The sequence below is a fragment of the Apium graveolens genome, chromosome 2 (assembly GCF_009905375.1).
Source record: "Apium graveolens cultivar Ventura chromosome 2, ASM990537v1, whole genome shotgun sequence".
Lineage (NCBI taxonomy): Eukaryota > Viridiplantae > Streptophyta > Magnoliopsida > Apiales > Apiaceae > Apium > Apium graveolens.
Genome location: NC_133648.1, coordinates 572,446 through 592,334, shown reverse-complemented (window position 1 = coordinate 592,334; position 19,889 = coordinate 572,446). Strand labels below are relative to the sequence as shown.

The 19,889-nt window shown below is 33.9% G+C and overlaps 4 protein-coding genes across 5 annotated transcripts; 1 reads left to right on the top strand and 3 right to left on the bottom strand.

Moving 5' to 3' along the window:
* Positions 1-623: 623 nt before the first annotated feature.
* LOC141706552 (protein ROOT INITIATION DEFECTIVE 3-like) lies at positions 624-2,142 on the bottom strand. The gene has a single exon (XM_074509298.1). It carries the CDS (start codon positions 2,140-2,142, stop codon positions 895-897), a length of 1,248 nt encoding a protein of 415 aa, XP_074365399.1. The 3' UTR covers positions 624-894.
* Positions 2,143-3,452: 1,310 nt separating this feature from the next.
* On the bottom strand, positions 3,453-7,562 carry LOC141706553 (protein VTE6, chloroplastic). Of its 2 annotated transcripts, none has more exons than XM_074509299.1 (5): positions 7,101-7,562; positions 6,056-6,309; positions 5,212-5,335; positions 4,103-4,207; positions 3,453-3,987 (listed from the first exon to the last, which is right to left on the bottom strand). In XM_074509299.1, the coding sequence occupies exons 1-5, from the start codon at positions 7,341-7,343 to the stop codon at positions 3,883-3,885; spliced, it is 831 nt and encodes a 276-aa protein (XP_074365400.1). In that variant the 5' UTR covers positions 7,344-7,562; the 3' UTR covers positions 3,453-3,882. The 2 variants fall into 2 exon arrangements, with proteins under 2 accessions (XP_074365400.1, XP_074365401.1); XM_074509300.1 differs by having other exon boundaries at positions 6,056-6,313; positions 7,101-7,335.
* A 4,651-nt stretch (positions 7,563-12,213) lies between these two features.
* Positions 12,214-14,717, top strand: LOC141706551 (large ribosomal subunit protein uL13c). The gene is made up of 4 exons (XM_074509297.1): positions 12,214-12,543; positions 13,312-13,497; positions 13,839-14,009; positions 14,490-14,717. The coding sequence occupies exons 1-4, from the start codon at positions 12,280-12,282 to the stop codon at positions 14,604-14,606; spliced, it is 738 nt and encodes a 245-aa protein (XP_074365398.1). The 5' UTR covers positions 12,214-12,279; the 3' UTR covers positions 14,607-14,717.
* A 342-nt stretch (positions 14,718-15,059) lies between these two features.
* Positions 15,060-17,275, bottom strand: LOC141705263 (protein trichome birefringence-like 42). Its single transcript, XM_074508290.1, has 5 exons — positions 16,932-17,275; positions 16,664-16,835; positions 15,998-16,179; positions 15,650-15,808; positions 15,060-15,479 (listed from the first exon to the last, which is right to left on the bottom strand). Exons 1-5 carry the CDS (start codon positions 17,210-17,212, stop codon positions 15,188-15,190), a joined length of 1,086 nt encoding a protein of 361 aa, XP_074364391.1. The 5' UTR covers positions 17,213-17,275; the 3' UTR covers positions 15,060-15,187.
* Between the last annotated feature and the right edge of the window lie 2,614 nt (positions 17,276-19,889).

The window sequence follows — 19,889 nt, the reverse complement described above, 5'->3', positions numbered from 1 at the left end:
ATCGGATTCACCAAAACCAGTTTGAGTTATCGATCGTAATTGCAATTCCATATAAATCTTTATCACTGAATCAAATCTCTGAAAATCCGAAGATCTAACGTCCTGGACAACGAATCACACCAAAACACACCAAAAAACACACCAAGCTCTCACGTGGAGAGAATAAACAAAACCCAAATAAATTGGGAACAAATCTCACCCAACAAAGATTTTATCAAACAAAAATACAATCTTGAACGATAATAATCCTTAACCGGGGAGGAGTATTATTGAAAAACACGAACAAAGCAACGAAAATAGATGATTTGGGGCTTTCCACCAGTGAAAAGTGAAAACCGATGGAAGCCCCGAACGGCGTCTAGAAAAAAGAGAGGCTGAGAGAGCTTTTTTTTTTAATAATTTCGACAATCGACATCTGACTCGATTTATCTTCAATAAAATTCGAACTCTCGACATCCCTGTAACGTTAGAGAAAAATATCACTGCTACAGAGTCGGGTATAATAGGTAAAACTCGAAAAGAATGTGACCCCACAACTGTCCAAGTGTACATGGGCAGTCCTGTCTACATTTTTCTCCCTTATCTATTTTTGCAAACGTCAAACATATATAGAGATAAAAAAATGCCCAAAACTAAGGGTACCTTTTACTTGATGAGAGATAAATGTAAATGCAATATAAGAGCTCCTAGCTTTACATATCAGCACTACATACTTCAGCAGATGCTAGGGGCCTATTACATGGCTTATAAATATTGTTTACATAAAATAAAATGCAAATTACAGTTCATACTTTTAACTTATTTTTTTAATATATTTTAAATTCTGATGACTGACTAAATTTTCTGATAACACCATCACAGTTGATGCAGAAAACAGCTTAGTATTTTACCTGCTCAAACATCTTCAGTTTCATCTTCATCTTCATTTTCATCATCCTCAGAATCACTCATTCCGCCTTTGCCTTGCTTTACGACGAGCTTCAAGAGATTTTCGTAAATTCCAAATGCAGATTCCAGGTTAGTAACAGACCTGGCTCTGTCCTGCACCGCAACCTTTAACCTTTTCTTTAATTCCACTACTTCCCCTATTGGCCTTTGCAGCTCTTTAGTAGAGAAACCACCACCACCTCTGGTATTTTTCGTTGTCACGATATGGCTCTCAGGATCATTGTACACTTTGGCCACCACCAGGGAACTTATAATCTTCATTTCATGTCCAAGAATTCTAACCACTTCTCCGGTTTGGATGTCCCAGACCCAGACATTACCATCTTCTGATGCAGTTGCCAGGTTCTGTCCACCGCTCAGCATTTGGATGGATACAATGGGCCCGTAATGCTTTTGCTTCAGTGGCACGATTTTACTTGCTTCTTGAACAGCCTGTCTAGACAATGCCTTCAGTGCTCCTTTGTAAATCACTCCATCTAGACCTGAAGCATAGAATTCGGACTCAGTTGAGTCCATCAACACACTCAACATCGGGCAAGGAAATTTGATTGAACGGATGTGTGTCCCGCGCATTAGACTCCAGATTTTGCAAGTGCTGTCCAAAGAGGAAGACATTATAGTGCAGTAATTGCCCCCTCCAAAGCCGCAATAGATGGAAGTCACAGACCCTTGATGACCCACAAATCGACATAAAATCGTATCCCTCTTTCTCCGTTTGGAAGATGATATGAGGTTGTAAAGGGGAATAACAGTAATTGTCCCATCATCGCTACCCGACAACACAAGAGATTCGTCATCATTAATTTCCAAACAGGACACAGCTTTCCTGTGGGCAGGAAATGATTGAACTAGATCTCCCGAAGGGAGTGAGAGTGTGTGGATTTGGCCCGAAAGACCACCAACAAAAAGATACAAGCCATCACGTGTAGCTGCCAGCGGAGCCACAGGTTCAGGCACAGCAAGATTATGAAAGGGAGTCTTACAATACCAGTTATAGAGGTGAACGGAGCCTAATCCGGTTTCTGCAGAAACATGGGACACAGCCACCAGTTTTTTTCCAACAAGGCAAAGACCATTACGAGGCGATCGGCTTCCAGTGAACTCCGATGAAATTACACCAGACAGAGAATCATAGCCAGTAATGGGACCATCAGGAGAACTTGTGAGAACAACTTCTTGAAAGTTTGATGCCATTTTAGGGATAAACACCACTATAAAACTAATAGACTGAACTTTGTAAATAAAAAGGGCCTAAGGGGGTGAGAATACATTTATAGACAGAGTAATAAATAGCCAGCATGTCAGCATTATGACCAATTTGGCTGTTTCCTAAACAAGTTCCTGTTTTAAGTTGTTTATCTTGGTTTGATAGAAGCTGATTTGCATGAACTACTCTATATTAACAGGTGGCTAGCACTAGTAACACAGCATTAGAGATAGATTTTGTCATCATCTATTTACATACCATAACACTTTTTTCTGGACCAGCAATGTACTCGTGTTGCTGTTTCAAGTTTCACTGTAGAGCAGCCTTATAAAGAAAACTAGTAATCAAGTATGTTCACATGAGCATTATATCATCATTACATTAAAGATAAGTATAAACATACGTTTAATAAGCAGAAAGTATACACATAGCAGATATAAAACCGCTGTTAGAATAAACTCCGCAAGGTGTGAAACCACTCGATCAAAACTGATATGGTCTAAATATTGTTCAACAATGCGATTCTTTTCTTAGCTGTAGATTGAAAACGGATTTTCAAAACTTTAACGTCTGTTCAAGAGCAAAACCTCTACAACGAATTATTTTTCTAAAAAAAATAAAGAATGAATGAATAACTTTGTCATCTCTACCAAGTACTGATGTCATACAAGGAAAATATGACTAATGATGACATGTATCTTATGCACTTGTCAAAAAACAGAAGAGAAACTGACTAGTATAGGGAGCACTCTAAATACCAAAACAAGGAATATATTGTGAATTTTTTTTAAGCATATACAGTTCTGAGTTCCCAGATGTAATGATCTATTTGTAGGCCTTTAACAGTTACACTCATATCTTGTGAACTTCCCAGTTTTCATATCTAAATATGCCCATGGTCTATTTGCCATCCAAATTTGCATCACAATTTCAGAAATTCTCTAATTCTAGTGGGGAAACAACTGACTCAATACTATGGCAATTTATTATACGTTTAAAAGATTAAATCACAGGCCTAAAGAACCAGATGGTGTAAAATGTGAAAAAAGGAGCTGCTCTTCCATTTAGCTTATTTTTATCTGGAACCCACCTAATCAAACCCCACCAACTGCAACTCATATTTTTTCGCCTCTGATTCTAGCAGCTGTCAGGACAGGGTTTTAAGTACAGGACAAAGAAAAAGATATGACGAGATTTTTTTAGATTTATTTATGTCTGTGCAACATGCAATCCAAAAGCGATAATATTCTGTATTTAGCAGAAAGTACGAACAAAAATTTCAAATACTCAAGCGGAAAGAACCAAACTAAACGGTAACATGATTAGTGAAAAATGCATCATGCCAATCATTTTCAGAAGGAATACATGTGCAAAAACGTTTTCTATACGGTTCATAAATGAACAAAGTAAGCGTTACAAATGTTTCTATAACTATTATCAGGATGATCTGACCGTTAGACATTTTCCGTAGATATAGGGGCACGTGCATGGAACGTCTTGTAGTCACATCAAAACAACAGCATGACTAGCAAGTAGCAACACGCCAATGTGTACCTTGGTCAGTAAGAAATTGTCAGCTCTTCACTCGAAATTGCAGTGAACTGATTAATAAATTACTACTGTTAGCATGAACCGATTACTCCATTAATATTGTTAGCATGCTTATAGCAACATATGCACAAAAAATCAGCCTTATCAATAGAGATATAGGTGGACTTTTCTTGACTTTACAAACTACTTTGTTTACTACTTTGTAGCATGAGCTGCTGCATTAGGACCGCTAAACTGCTGCCGATAGATATATTGATGACATTGACAATATCATTGTTGAGCTGAAAGGCAAATGAAGGATTAGTAAAAATAATTAGCATGGTGCTTTTACAAATCTAATTCGCTATTAATTTAATAATATTAGTACGAACCAAAAGAAAAAAACCGAAAGCCTACCCATTGAAACCCTTCCTTTTCTTGCAATGCAGCGCCTATGAAGCTTTCACCAAGATTAGCAATCTGGGAAGCTACTACACATATTACAGCTTCCGGTACATTTATCTGACATGCAAAGCAAAATAATTTTGTGAAGAAAAGTGAAGGCTGAAGTTGCACTATGAAGATTACACACTTTGACAGAGAAAAAAAAAGATACACAATTTGAGCAACTAAAAACGGTGATTCCAATTGTTTAAAAATAAGTGAAAAACAGATGCAAACTAATTAAAAAAGATTAGTACTTTAGTAATCCGGGTTCATGGTTAAACTAATTCTTTTTTTATAATAAAAAAAATCTTGACTGGGTAGTAAAATGTATATTAAACAAATGAAAAAATCAAATCAATCTGTATCTTTAATTATATGTAATATTTACATTGTATATAATAATAGTATACCAAATCTGCTCAATTTATCTTGATATGTGAAAACTAACAAATGATAAGTGTACAAGAACATAATATACAAACTCTTTAGCAAGTTTCAATACAAACTCCAGCAAACATGTAAATTAACATTAAAAAAATCGAAACCTTCTTTTCTTTTCTTGCATAAAATATATAATAGTAACATTTAGATAAAAAATTAGCAGAGAAAGAGATAAAAAGAGAATTAACATGCAAAAAAATTCAGCAGTGGAATTGGTTTCTACGTAAAAATAACATCATATTCAGTTTACTAATTATATAAAATTCATACCAGTAAAAATATATAGGATATTAGTAATACATATTCAGTATGTGTAATATTTCGCTTAGCTCTGTTATGGTCACCCCTATTCCCCAAGGAATATCAGTAGAAAAAGAAAAGCCTAACATGGCTTTTCCTTTCGTACTAAAATTCTATGTAAACATTCTTTTCAAAATTATGGAATTCTTCCACCAGAATAAAGTCCTCATTGAATGAACAAATTTATATCAGTGCCATCTTAACTGAGGTCAATTGCCTGTCTTTTATGTTAACGCTAAGGCTGAGTGTGGGTAATGGAAAGCAAAGATGCAGAGTGTACGGTTATGACTTCCAAGTAACTAATTAATACTGATACAAGAGACGAGAGTATACGATACCTCGCCAATAAGAACAGCAGTACAAGCAAGAAAGATAGAAGCTAGGAAACCAGCAAAGGTTCCCTCAGCACTGACAGCTCCTTCTGTACCCTTAGGAACTACTTTAAATGTTGTTACAAGGTACCTACATCAGAAGCAGCAAATTTAGGATTATAAAAAATGTCTAAGAATAATTTGCTGCCAGCCTCATTAACTAAATAGACTGTTCTCTTCTGCTCCATACCTTTCTGTGAGGTCCAGGGTGGATTGGACTACATGGAATGTAACAAAAAAACAGCTAATAGCAACATAAATATCCAGCAATAAATTTCCAAATTGATATTTAGTAGCTATAATTCTCATTTCAGATTGCTTGTCAATAAGAAGCAACACGAATTCCAAAGGAACTAATCAACACTTACTACATAAGTATGTCCTTTCAATTACCATAAAGCAATTAAATTTTTTTTTTTGGAATCAATTAAATAGCAACATCAATATGCAGCTATAAATTTACATGTATTCAGTAACAATAGTCGTCAATTTAGCTTGCTTGTGAAAAGGAGAACACGAATTTGTAAGCACTTAATCAAGGATTTATTGACAAAATTATGTTGTCCCTGTTGCTTTTATTAGTTGGAGTTGGAAGACCTCATGAGCAGGTAAATAGAAATTAGATCTATATATTGACATTGTAGTTGCGGACTTGCAGACCGGAGAGGGGGGCTTGGTGTGTGAGATGAGTTCCATCATGCTCATAATCCTTTGAAATTTATATACATGTTCCTACGACTGTGCTAACAGGAAAAGTAAACATAAATAAGTATAGAGGAATTGTAGTGTTTCAAAGGAAATTGTTACTTACGCTGTGTTCCCATAAGCCTTCCCAATTTCACTAGAGACGGTATCACTCAACTTAGTACAGAAACTGGCAACAAAACCAAGCTTACAAAGCTGATAAAATGCTCTCCCATTAACCCCATAAATTGAAAGGAAAGCACAAACACAACCAGCTGCACTGGAACCGATTACACTTCCTGGTCCTCTCCTCCCCTTTCTCTTTTCTGCTACCCCTTGTGCCTCCTTCTGAACCATTTTCACTTTTGTTGCCGCTGTGCCCTGACTTAACCAAAACAAATGTACACATGAGCACACATGGAACTTCACTTGTCCGAAACTCAACTTCTATACGAGTTAACACAAAATCCATTCAATTTAATATTTTTGCACACTACTGCCATTTGATTTATAACAACTTCCATTTGATTAGTCATTAAATAACAGAATTTACAACTGTTGTACCATCAAAGCCGGAGTCTTCACAATAACAATTTCTACTCCTACAAGTACAAGTAAGGTCTGCATACATACATATCACTCTCTTGAAGCCCATGCACACCTCGAGCCGGTTACATTAAGTCTACTTGGATTAATTACCTTAAGAAACCATGTAATAGACCACAAATCTACCTTACAGATCTAATAACAATAGTCTAAAATGGAAAACATGAGATAAATTTAGCAACATTACAATCAATAATGGCAAAACCGGTAAAGGCCTAATCCAGGTTGAAGCCCCTGCTAATCCCGAATAAAGTTACTAATCCAGGTTGAAGCTCCTACAAATTTTATTTTAAGTCCCCCCTAATCCTAAATAAAGTTATCATCAAATGCCCTAGCCCCGAGTCATTAAATCCCGGTTTCGCCTAATCCTGATAAAACTTAATACTAAATATTTCAGTCCTGAGTCATTTTAAATCCTGGTTCCGCCCCGACCATGATCACAAAAATAATTGATTTGAACATTACAATTTCAAACATCAAACACACACAACAAGTAAAACAATTCTCGAAATATTTAAAAACCTCGAAAACACACACAATAAGTAAAACAATTCTCGAAAACTTACGATAACAAAAAAGGTGGCAACAAGGAACAAAGCAGAGGGGCCAAAAGCACGCCAAGTGAGAGAGCCAAGCAAGAAAGCAGCAACAATACCATCAAAACACAAGCCAGATACAAGAAGAGGAGAGCCTATAATAAATATAACTAAATTGCTAAAAAGGGCTGATCTCCATGTAGGTGGTGAAGTTTTAAACAATTGTATTGCATGATCAACTAAACCTAGACCTAGTTCTTGATCTTGAATCATTATTAATGTATTTAGAGACTTTTAATTTGATCTGAGAAGTGGGTATTGTTTGATATGTAATAAAGAATCTGATCAGATCTTAGGTAGAAGAATTTTATGTACAAGGTGAGATTATGTGTGTGTTAAAACCTTAAAAGTCAAGAAGAACAGGCTTTAGCTTAGTTTAAAAGACTTGTTTCAGTTGTGCTTTAGTTTTCAGATCTGTTCCGCCAGTCGGAAAATCATAATTTTGGGGTTAAATAACATAATTGGAAAATAGGTAATCGGTATTAATCGGTTTAGGTACCGATTATATATTAATCGTATCGATTATATATTAATCGATAAATCGGAGGAAATAATCGGATATAATTAAATATTTAATAATATTGAATATAATTATCTTATTTATTATGAAATATATAATTTATAAATATTAATCGGAGGAAATCGGAATAGATCGGTTGAGATACCGATTTGCGATTTATCGGAAATCGGGAATTTATCGGATTCATAAATCGGAAAAAAATTGGATATATTTTAATAACAAAATTAATTAAATATATTAAATTAAAATATTTTTACCGAAATACATATATATTTATACTTATTTTTTTATGAAATAATATATCTGTGTATGAAAATACTAAAACAAGGAAAAAATTGTTGCTACAAAACTAAAGAAATAAAATACAAGAAATGTAATAAAGTTGTTGCATGAATATTATATTAACAAAACAAAGTAATGCATAAACAATTCTATTTCGATCAAACCGGTTTATACCCCTTGCTCGTCCCATCCCCAGTTTATTCCTCTCAAACTCTCCTGGATTGCTGTTGTAGACAGCAACATCAGTTTTTCGCTGAAAAACAGTTAAAAAACTGTTTGGTAAAACTTAAAAGCTGTTTTTCTGAAAAATGATTTTGGCTTAAAAGCTGCTGTTTGAAAAAGCAAGTCCCCTCATGTTTTTAGAAAAAACTGATTTTCAGCTGTTGCGGAAAGCAAATGCTGATTTCACCATCAAACCTTACCAAAAGTATCATTATTTTTAATTTTTTGCATCAAAACATATACGAATCAAAAAAATTACCAAATAGTCATCTGATTTTTACAACAGCACTTTTTCCAGCAGCACTTTTTCTAACAGCACATCAATTTTTAACAGCAATCCCAAACAGAGCCACATATCTTCTCCCTACAGTCTCTCTTTCTCTCCGTCTCATATATCTTCTTATTTTTTCATGTATATAAGTGTATATGCTTATGTATCAAAGAAACTGGTCAGATAGAAGAGCCTACTAAAACTTCTCCTTCCCTATTTCCTCTTATCTCTTTTATATGAGGATTGAAACCCGGTTCTGGCCAACTAACTTTTCCGATTTTGACCCGTTTTTTGACCCGAAATCACCAAACCGTTTTTTGCAGCTATAGCTTTAATGATGTCGGCAACATTGATTTGAGCGATTTATCGGCGATACGGCCGATTTTTGTAACACTTTCGGATTTCAAAAATACACCGGCCAAATAATTTTGAAGGATTAATCGGGGAATTTTTAAAAAAGCGGAAATTTTTGGGACACTGTTAAATATTGGTAAAATTAATAATTATAGATTTTTTTGATTATTTAACACATTTTAAATTAAACAGATTTTGAGTAACAATTATAAATTTAAAGATGTTGACTGTATTCGTACCTATATTTTGTTGCCAAGTATTTTCAAGTTTATTTTTATTTAAACTTTTTATCAAATTTTTATTTTGATGAAAATTTAAGGGGTCGATTGGTTCGAGAAGTGGTACGGGGTTGGAATCGGGAATCGGTTTAATGTGGTATGAGATTAAGATATCAGGTGTTAGGTTGAGTGTTGAAATAAATAATTTAGATTTAAATATTATTTTAATTATTATCTTAATAAACTTTAGTTCATTAAATAATTTTTATATTAAACATTTACATTTGATTATTAAAATAAAGTTGAAATAATCTAAATAAAATTGAATCCTCGTACCCATTCCTCATATCCACCTCTCCGTTTGGGTATCAAAAACTCATATCTTGGAGTTACGAGTAATGGATTTGGAGAAAAAAAATTATGAACCAAACATTAAATGTAGGATTAGAATAAACGAAATTTATACCTGATACCGAAGCGCTTCACTCCAACCAAACCACCCCATAGTATCTTCAATTTAGCTCTAAAGACTATCTACCTCGATCCTTCTCCGATAAAAAGTCTAAAATTCTTTATTTTGTTTTGTTTTTTTAATTTCCTTCGTTAATCTTCTTTTGAGAAGGATTTCACGTATTCAGTTTAATTTTTATATCTAAATCATTGAAGTTTCGAAATTTTCCTCCTCGATTCAAGCAAAATTTATTGAATTTGATCTTTTATTGTGATTTCGTATTGCGTATATCTATATATACTCTATTATTATAAGCCAGAGATACTTTCGTTTGGTCAGTTGTTTAACACTTTACAAAAAATTTGTTAACGCTTTACAAAACACAATTTAAACAAATATAATTTATTAAAAAAAAATTAAATCATGTATCTAATATAACTACGAACTCTATAAATTATTATCCAACTCTATAAACTCTTTATTACCTCTTTTGTAAGAAACCAAATACTTTTAAAATTAATTTTAATATTTTTAATTACAATATAATAAAATAATTAATAAATCAAGAAAAAATTAAATATAATTAAAAAAATAAAACTAAACCATCCACACACAACTCTGCTATTCAAGACTTCCACTTTCCAATAGGTTCTACATGTTTTAACTATCTAAATTTTAAATACTTCAATAATATAATACATACAAAATAATAAGTAGATATTTTAATTTCATTAATCTCAATAATATATAATTAACATTTTTTATATTTTTTTAAAATGTTAAAATAATAAAATAATAAATATTATATTTAATCCGTGCATCACACGGGTTATAAGTTAGTAAAAGCTTTATTTGAATTTACAATTTTGTTTGCTCTCCATCATGAGAGGTTATTTTTTCTCTTGTTTATTGTGAGAAATTGTGATTCACCGATAAAAGTTTAAATGAGATTGTAATTTTGATCGATAACTCAAAAAAGTTCAAATAAAACACGGAAAGACAATTTATGATTATAACTCTTGAGTCAAAACATATCGCTCAAATGAAGTTTATCTTGGTCTACGTGGTTTGCAGACTGCAGGCTATTACGTGTGTCTGGGTTTACACAGTACGCACCTGAAAGAGCGGTTGCGGGTTCTCTACGATAAAAAAGAAAAATAAAACGGATGATTGTAAATATATATCTTCTTCAATATTGTTTGATTGTCTCCGCATGAAAATTGTCGATTTGATATATTTTATATTTATTTGTTTCAACCATTTTTATAGATGACATATAATTTTTATAATTGAATTACTTTTATTTTTATTATTAAACAAGGTACTCGTATACTCACCACCTCTATCAGACCTCAAATGTTTAAGTACTTTGTGAGTTTATATTTAGCTTCGTTTTTATATCTCAAGTATACCTCTCAATATATAAGCATCTTAAGTTGTTCTTCTTCTATTTTACTCGATGTGGTATCTCAAGTAACAAAACAGAAAAAAGTAAACAAAATAGGTTTTCTTTATTATTTATATTATATCCTGATTAATTAGTATTAATATTACAAAATATATTCAAAATATGATTAAAATAATCTTTACTTAATATATTTAATATTAATATTTAAATAATTAAACATGTAATAGAAAAAATATAAGAGTTCCCACCAGCACTAGGCCACACAAACATTCCACTTATACTAGTAGTTCTAAACAACACTAACAGAAGTCAATATCTTTCTTTTACAATATCAATGTGAGACAAAATCTCCATAATCCATTTGCAACAAACAACTTTGTTTCAATATATTAATGAATTTAACTAAGAAAATGTCTTAGATCGAAACATAAAAGTTTAAGTTCTAATGCCAAGGAACAACCTCAAAGTGTTGGCTTTCAGAAATCATATCAAGAATATATATAAAATCTATCTCAAAATTTCCATTTTCTAACGATTCCCGAATAAGTGTTACATGTTTCTGGATCAATGATTTTCATATAAAGATAAATAAATATATGTGAAGGTCAACTAATTTACCAATATTATTTAATTTATCACATCACCATTTTAAAATCATTTTAACAAAAAATTTGGGAAGCATTAAAATATAAGCAGAATCGTCCCTAAAACCAAAATCTTTATGTTCGCGGATGGAGGTAACAAATAAGTTAAATTTAAAATGACACTTTTTTATATACTTGAAAGAACAAAAGAAATAAATTAAAAAATATAATCACAAAATAAATTTTTGGTATACATTTTAAATTTTTATTCTAAAATATCATTTAAAAATAAGATATGTTTCGTGTTTACTTGTACTGCCATAAATAATATTGATATCTTATTTTTTATAATTCTTTCGATTTATAATCGGTACAATCTTTTTTTCCACTTGAAAAATTTATATATATCAAAAATGATCTTGAATATAAGTATATAATAAATTTTTTATTATATAAAGAACTTACACTATGTAAAGTTTATGAAAACTGCAACGAAGTGTTTGACTCATTTGGTTAAACATGTGATAACTATTCTTTTGGTCACATGTTCATGAGTTCATATGCTTTACCCAGTGCGTACCGAAGGGTAGCGGCCGCGGGTTATCTACGATAAAAAAATTATCATATTTTTCCCAAATTCCTAATAATCAAGCACAAATATTTTCCCTAAAAAAAAGCACAATTATTTTTTATTGATCACTGGACTTTTGAATATTTTCAATTTAGTCCAAAACCATCCAAGACAAAACATCAATATAGTACCTTATCTACACACACACTGATGAGATAAATCCCCATTTTAAAGCTTAAAGAAGATATCACACAAGCAGCAAGAAACAATGGCTATGACATGCTCTTTGGGGGTTTTGCCCTCTCACCCATCTTCTAAATCTTGTTTTAACTCTCAAAAGATGACACCTTTCTTGGGTTTCTCAATGGCTGCTGTGTCTTCAAAGCCCACATTTTGTTTGGTTAGAAGTGAGAGTATCAAGAAGAGGTCTACTACAATTAGGTGCCAAGATGTTGCTGTTGAAGAAGCTGCTACTGCTCTTATTCCTCGTGAACAACAGTGGATGTTTGATGCTACTGATTTTAAAGGACCAGTATAGTCTCTCTCTCTCTCTCTCTCTCTCTCTCTCTCTCTCTCTCTCTCTCCCCCTCTCTCTCCATCTCCCCCTCTCTCCCCCCCCCTCTCTCTCTCCCCTCTCTCCCTCTCTCCCTCCCTCCCTCTCTCCCTCCCTTCCCCTCCCTCCCTCTCTCTCCCTCCCTCTCTCTCCCTCTCTCTCCCTCCCTATATATGTCTGTATTGTTAAATCCTGATTGTTACCCAGATTCCCAAATTTATGTTCTTGATGTTGTAGTTGAATTTTGGTTTAAAAATTGAATCTTTAGAATTGTAAGTTCTAGCTGCCTATTGTTATTTTAGAGTTGTGATAAAGCTAGTTTTAGGTATACTTCTACTAAGCTTAAGGTCTGGGAGTAGAGGTAATGTATGTACATTTTACCCTCCAAGAGAGTGGGATACACTCGATATGTCTTAATACTATTATCTTAGTAATACTCTTATGGGTAAATTTGTTGTTTTGATAAGTTGCATTAATCGAAATTAGAGTTCGAACCGTATGCTTGATTAAGAAACTGATTATGTATGCTTGTTGGTTTAACTAAGTGTAATTATAATCACTATTTGGTTCAGTTGGCTCTTTATGCAATCGAGTTGGTTTATAGTGCTTGATTATGGTGAGCTAAACTTGGATAAAAGAATTTAGAGTTTCTGGTAGTTGTCATGTTTGTGAGAAATTCCCATTCTAGTTTATTGATTTCAAAGTTGTCTCTTTTTTTAATCTCTAAATACTCTTCTTTCGTTTTAGGACATATGGAACACCACATGGTATCCTAAAGCCTCGGACCATATTAACACAGAGAAGACATGGTACATTGTGGATGCCACAGATTTGATTCTTGGTAGGATGGCATCAACTATAGCTATTCATATCCGAGGAAAGAATTTGGCAACCTATACTCCTAGTGTTGACATGGGGGCATTCGTCATTGTGGTATGTTATTATTTTACCATGCTTTATATCTTTTAAACATGTAAAGGGACATAATATTACGTGTAAGTATTATTTTTTAAACATATTGAAATACCTGCAAAAGTCAAAGTGACAAAAATTATGGGATGAAGGTAGCATAACTTCCTTCACCCAGTAATAAGCATCCCGTGTCGTGCTTTAAACATCAATTGTTTGTTAATGCTTCCATTCTTGTCTAAATCCTTGACCGTGAGAGTCAAAGGAACAGCCATCATTTTGGTATGGTCGTACTATGTAGTATGCTATTTTTAATTATGACTTCTGAGAGGTAACTAGTGACTGTCCATTTATGATATTGATAGGTAAACGCAGAAAAAGTTGCAGTTTCTGGTAAAAAAAGGAACCAGAAGTTATACAGACGACATTCAGGAAGGCCAGGTGGTATGAAAGTGGAAACATTCGATCAACTTCAACAGAGAATTCCTGAAAGAATCGTTGAGCATGCTGTTCGCGGTATGCTTCCTAAAGGAAGGGTGAGTATTCTGCTTTTAATTTTTTTTTACGTGCAACTAGTTTTTGAGCAAGAATCTAGTTGTCTTTAGCCAAGATTAAATTCACTTAGGCATGCTTGTATCAAAAAGACTAAGTTCTATGAACAGATGAATGATGCATTATTAACACTGGTTATTCTGCCATTTTTGTAGTTAGGTGATGCACAAAGTTGTACTTTTTCTTTGCTTAAAATGTAACTAGGTAATTGGAGTCTTGATATTACTTTAAGTTGGCAATCTTTCAGTTTCCACGCATGAACCACTAATTTTACCTTGGCAAAAGTTTTTGTACGTTAGGCAAAGATTGTAAAGATGTGTAGCTCATCTAGATTTTGTCATTAAATCACTGGCTTTTCCTTCTATACTTCTTTAATTTCAATAGTATGTGGCTTTATTCTTCTTGCATGTATATGTGCTAGTTATTGCCCTGCTAAACTGCTTCAAATTTGTTTACTTCTGCAGCTCGGAAGGGCACTTTTTAACCATCTCAAGGTATACAAGGGACCAGATCATCCACATGAGGCACAAAAACCAGTGGCTTTGCCCATTAGAGACAAGAGAATACAGAAACAGAAGTAAATATTGACCAAGATTCTATCAGCAGCTCCATCAGTTTTTTTCACTTCTTCTAAACAGGCCACAATGCCTCTGATCTCATGTAATATTAACCTAATGTGGCTGCATCAGTATGTGATCAGAAGCTTGTTATTTTTTTATGTTTTTTTGGCTGATGAACAAGGTTACGGTCTAATTCATTTCTAAATGACATGTCCGAAGTTCTTGTGTGAAACTATAGGTCTTTGTCACTAGATATTTGTACTCAGATTCACATTATATTTTCAGTGTATCAGTTTACTAGCCTGGCTACTACTATCTTTGCAGCTATGAGTTTTCCTTTGCAGATTTTTCAATTTTTAATACCTCGCAACATAGATACAAATTACGTTATTTTGTATGCATGGAATTGATTATTTTTTCATTTGTATTTTTCAAGAAGAAGCTGTGAAGGGCTCTTCTACAAAATTGCTCAAAATTAGAACCATGTATCATTAAGTTATCTTTTTCAATCATAGGAAGTTGTTGCTCCTCTCTGAAATAGCATATGGTCAGTTAATTGATCAATTATGCTGAAAAGTCACAATGATTAGAAAATGATAAGATTACATATCCACCAATATTGTGTATAAGATCTCATTCCAAGCATCGGGGACACCAGCCACACACCAGTGGCTGCAGTCTATGCCACCATCAGCATATCGGGAAGGATGCCCGTCTTTCCTTAACTGGGTGAGCAAAGTAATGTCTAACAAAATAACCGGTGTTGCCATTCCGGCCAAAGTGCTCTTTACAATTGGTTCTCCTGGATATCTTTTCCCCGGATAATTTGATCCTGGTATAGGCTGTGTTTGCCCGATGCAGCTCTTCGCCACAGGTTCGTCCCATTCCTTTCCTCTGAAAGAAAAATCAACAGAAATTAAATATCTACCCCAATTTTCATCCACCCCTTAGGCAAGAACAAATTAGTGACATAGAAATAAGATTCTTTGAGAGTAAACAAACATAATTTTCAGGCAGTTTCCATTTTGCAAGATTAGTCATATTTACTTGTTTCAGCAGCTTACTCATAGTGTACTGCAGTAATTCCCTGGAAGAAAACTTGAGTTTTGGTGGACTCAATGTTGGAATCAACCCACTTTGCCCAAGTTGACAAAGCTATCTTGTAAGCTTCCATATGATCCATTTCTTTGGTGATCTTGTCACCAACTTGAAAGTAGTCCCATCTGCCATAGCCATAAAAATGTGAAGCTTATGCCTTCTTTATATACTTGCAAGGCAATGATCTCTTACACTCTAGTAGATATTCTCTTATTCGGTATAATAAAAAGTTGAGGGTCATGAATAAGTGCGTGAGTATTTAAATTTCTAGAGTCGATCGGTGCCAAAATAGAGAGTAAAGTAATCAAACTTACGTCTGAAGGCGACCTGTATGAAGCCACCAATGGTAGCTATTGAAGATCAAAACATCACTATCTTTCCATTGTTTGCTTCTGTTGATACTGATAGAATCTAGCCTTAGAACTTTGCCTATATCTCTGAACTCTAAGTCTACCAGAAACCCATCTTTCATGTAGTTTATTGAAACTCCAAATTCCTACCAAGAAACCAAGTAAATAATGGTAAAGGCTCAATGTGCAGCTGTTGAAGAGATATTAAACAATGTACTGGGAAGAAGTAAAAGCCAAAATAATATACTCTAGGCAAGCAATCAAACAATAAAATCCACTTCAATAATCAAGTAGTTATATATATGTGATTCAGTTTCCAAAGTGTACTATTAACTAATACCATTGTTAATTACTATTTACTAAATATTTAATTATTTATATATCTACACTAGACCTTGATTCTGTTTCCATAGTGTACTATTATGCATCACTCTTTGGATTCTTTCGAGATCTTACTGGCTTGATTTTTCGTTGATAGCCTAGTGGCAAAGCCACGATGAAGGCGAATGAGAGCTATGAGTTTGAATCCTCACTCTTCGTTCTCAGATGCTTGTAGTTTTGCTTAATTCAATAAAAACTACATAACACAAGCTAATCCTACCCTTCCAACCTAATTAAGAGAAGACATACTGGAAACGTAAGGGAGGAAGAAGACTTCCTTTCAATCCAGGTGTACTTGGCATCAGGAACTGCATTCTGAACCATGCATGCTAAAGACTGCCATTGATTAGAACTCAAAGAATCACCCACAAACATGATCTTTTTCCCTCTAGATCTCTCCAGGAACTCCTTACCATCGAACCTGCATTAATAAAACATTCACTAAATCTTGATATCGAAACTCTGGTAAATATGCATGAGAAAGGAGAGAGGCTAGTACATTTACTAATCTAGTTACCTAGCTAAGTTGCAGCCAATAGGTTTCCATCTATATTTCAGATACATTTGATCAGGCCTACCATTTTTCTGGCAATTTAAACCAGGATTAGTAAAACCACAGATTGAGCCATCGTAGAGTGGATACGAATCATCGTAAACCCAGCTGCCCTCGAAAAGATTGCAGCTGCTCTCTCTAACCTTGCCAACTTCAGTTGAGTTCTCATAAGGTTCTTGGTGAAAAGATGTAGCCTGATGAATGAGAAGTAGAAAAAAGAGAGAGAGAACAGACTGAACACTCATTTAGAGACAAAGAGTAGATGAACAAAAAAACTGTGCAGAGTGTTCACATGTGTATCTGCTAAGCTATGCCTTTTTTATATTACTTGTGTTAAGATCCTTTGTCTGTTTTGGTTGGTGTTACTCTCAGTCCTCTGTATAATTTTTCTTTTTTTTTTTGAAATCAGTCCTCTATATAATTTAATTTTTTAAGTCACTAAGATTTTTTTCCCTGTCAGACTGTCAGGAGTATTCATAGACCTAGTGCGGAATTAAAATCGTGTCAAAGACTGTTAAGGAACCAGTTACTTTAAAACCTCAATGTACAGGTATCGAACCTGAGTCCTTTGTCAACCTGAGCTTTGATACCATGTCAATGAACTAGTTACTCTAAAATCTTAAGGTGTTAGAGAATGGTATTTTTAAATCTTATATTATTCTAACACTTCAAAACGGAATTTCTGACCGATAAAATGTAATCGAGCCGTTTGACTGAATTAGACTGCATTGGTTTTGGTGAATAGTTTTAAGGTATGGTATGGTACTAGTACGGTTGCACTCGCTGCACTCGCATCGAGGTGGCATCCGATTGTCAGGGAACAATTTGAATCTGTAGGTCTATTAATGAAACTTGCGTGTGTTTGCGGTGATTTCGTTTTGATTTGGTTTATGAATGTTTGCACTTGTAGCAACTTTTATATGGACAGAAGAAGCACATGTATCTTGACGTAGAAGCAAGAAAAAGATAAAGAAATAGTTGGTAGCCCTGCTCTCGTAAGTAGTCTTCACAATAATAACAAAACAAAAACTTCACATATGCATTCAGCCACACTCCAACAAAAATTTGTTGTTTCAATACCCTCTCACCCACTTGTTAGAAAGATTCAACTACGATTCTAAAGGATTCTAAATGATTTTTTTTCATTCATGAAATCCGTGTATTCAACTGGGATTTTAAAAAATGTATCAGAATTTTATGATATTCAACTAGGATTTTAAATTATGCTACAAAATCCGGTGGTATTTATAACGACTCGTACATTTTTGTAATATTTAAATGTGTAATTATTAAATAAGTTATGTGTATGGGATCTGTCAGTTGAATATTATTTTTGTTAATATTTTATTAATTATGTGTGATTATGGGTGTTCGAGGATCGTTGGTGTAATTAGTTGTGGCGTTGTGTTATTTGTTTTATGGTTAAAAGTGGTTATATTCAAGATTTATTTTCATAAATATTTGGGTTGTCTCTAAAATTATTTTTATCACTTTATAATGTTATTTATTATTTTTAGGAATTTATAAAATTTAGAAATTAATATATTATTGTTTATTTATCTTTAAATGATTTTCTGATTTCATTTAATAGATAAAAGCGGGAATAAACTCCATTGTAATAATTATTTTAAAACTTACGAAAATTTTATTTAACTATCTTTAGTTAGTTCAGAAATTTCAAAATTCTAGTTGGGATTTATTTCAGATTATATTAGTCGTGTATATCGTTAAACTCATTTGCGGGTCGGATAATACTTTTGTTGCGGGATTTATAAACGAAAAAAAAAAAAACACAAACAAACAGCAAATAGGGGGCAAGGTTTTGTAAATCGGATTTAACCCGATCTCCTCCTCAGTTCATTAGCTCTACTGATGCTATTCAATCTCTCAATTGTTTTCTCTCTCACGCAAATCTCTTCCTCTCCTCTATTCCTTTCGATCCCTGTTCGCGGTCTCGTTTTTCGGGCCCCTGTTTCCCGGCCGTCGCTGCCGTTTTCTCTACCGCCACCATCAGTTTGTTCCTTCCCTCTCCGTTTTTCTCCCGTCTCCCTCTCTTCCTCTTTCCTCTTTCTCGATTTCCATTCTTCTTCCCTGTTTGTGTGGTTGTTGTGCAAGTGTGTGTATGTTTACCGTGCGTGTGTATGTGTTTGTATCTGTGTGTATTGTGTTCTCCGATTCTGATTTTGCTCTGTCGCTGCCGGGTTGTTTTCCGGCTGGGTGATGGGCGCGTGTTCTTCACGCGGCTGGTTTTAATGCCCTGTGTTGCCTGAGTTCGAACGGTGCTAATTACAATTTTATTGTTTAAATTTCTCTTTGCAGGAAAAATTATTTGATTGATTCGTGAAATAAAATAATTTTGGTACGAGAATTATATTATTAATTGATGAAATTTACGTAGGATGCCCGATATTTATGGGAACCCGTAAATTTTATCGCCGTCGGCGATGAGCTTCGGCGAGCCGACGGTGGACTATGATGATTCGATATGAGTCCTACAATTTAAAATACAAAATACGATCTAAGGTGCGAATTGCGAATAAAATACTATTAAACCATAAAAACACGGCTAATAATTAATAATTATATTTAATTGGTAACTGAGAATTTTGGACTAATATTGATGACTGAAATCGGTGGTTGGGTTTGAATTGTGATTGATTGTAGTTGTGTTTGTTTGGACGTCGGGATGTTCGACGGGTAGTCCGATAAATAAAGGGGTGCTGCCCGATTTTCGAAAAATTAAATTACGGAAATACGAGGCCCTACCCAATGGCTATCGGAACGTCGATCGATTATATATAACTATTTTGTACAAAACCTGATTATGTGTTGCGATGGAATACTTTTCGAAACCGATAACCCTAATTTCGTAAAAGGACAAATATACCTATATTACGAACACGAGCACTGAATCGGCTTTTG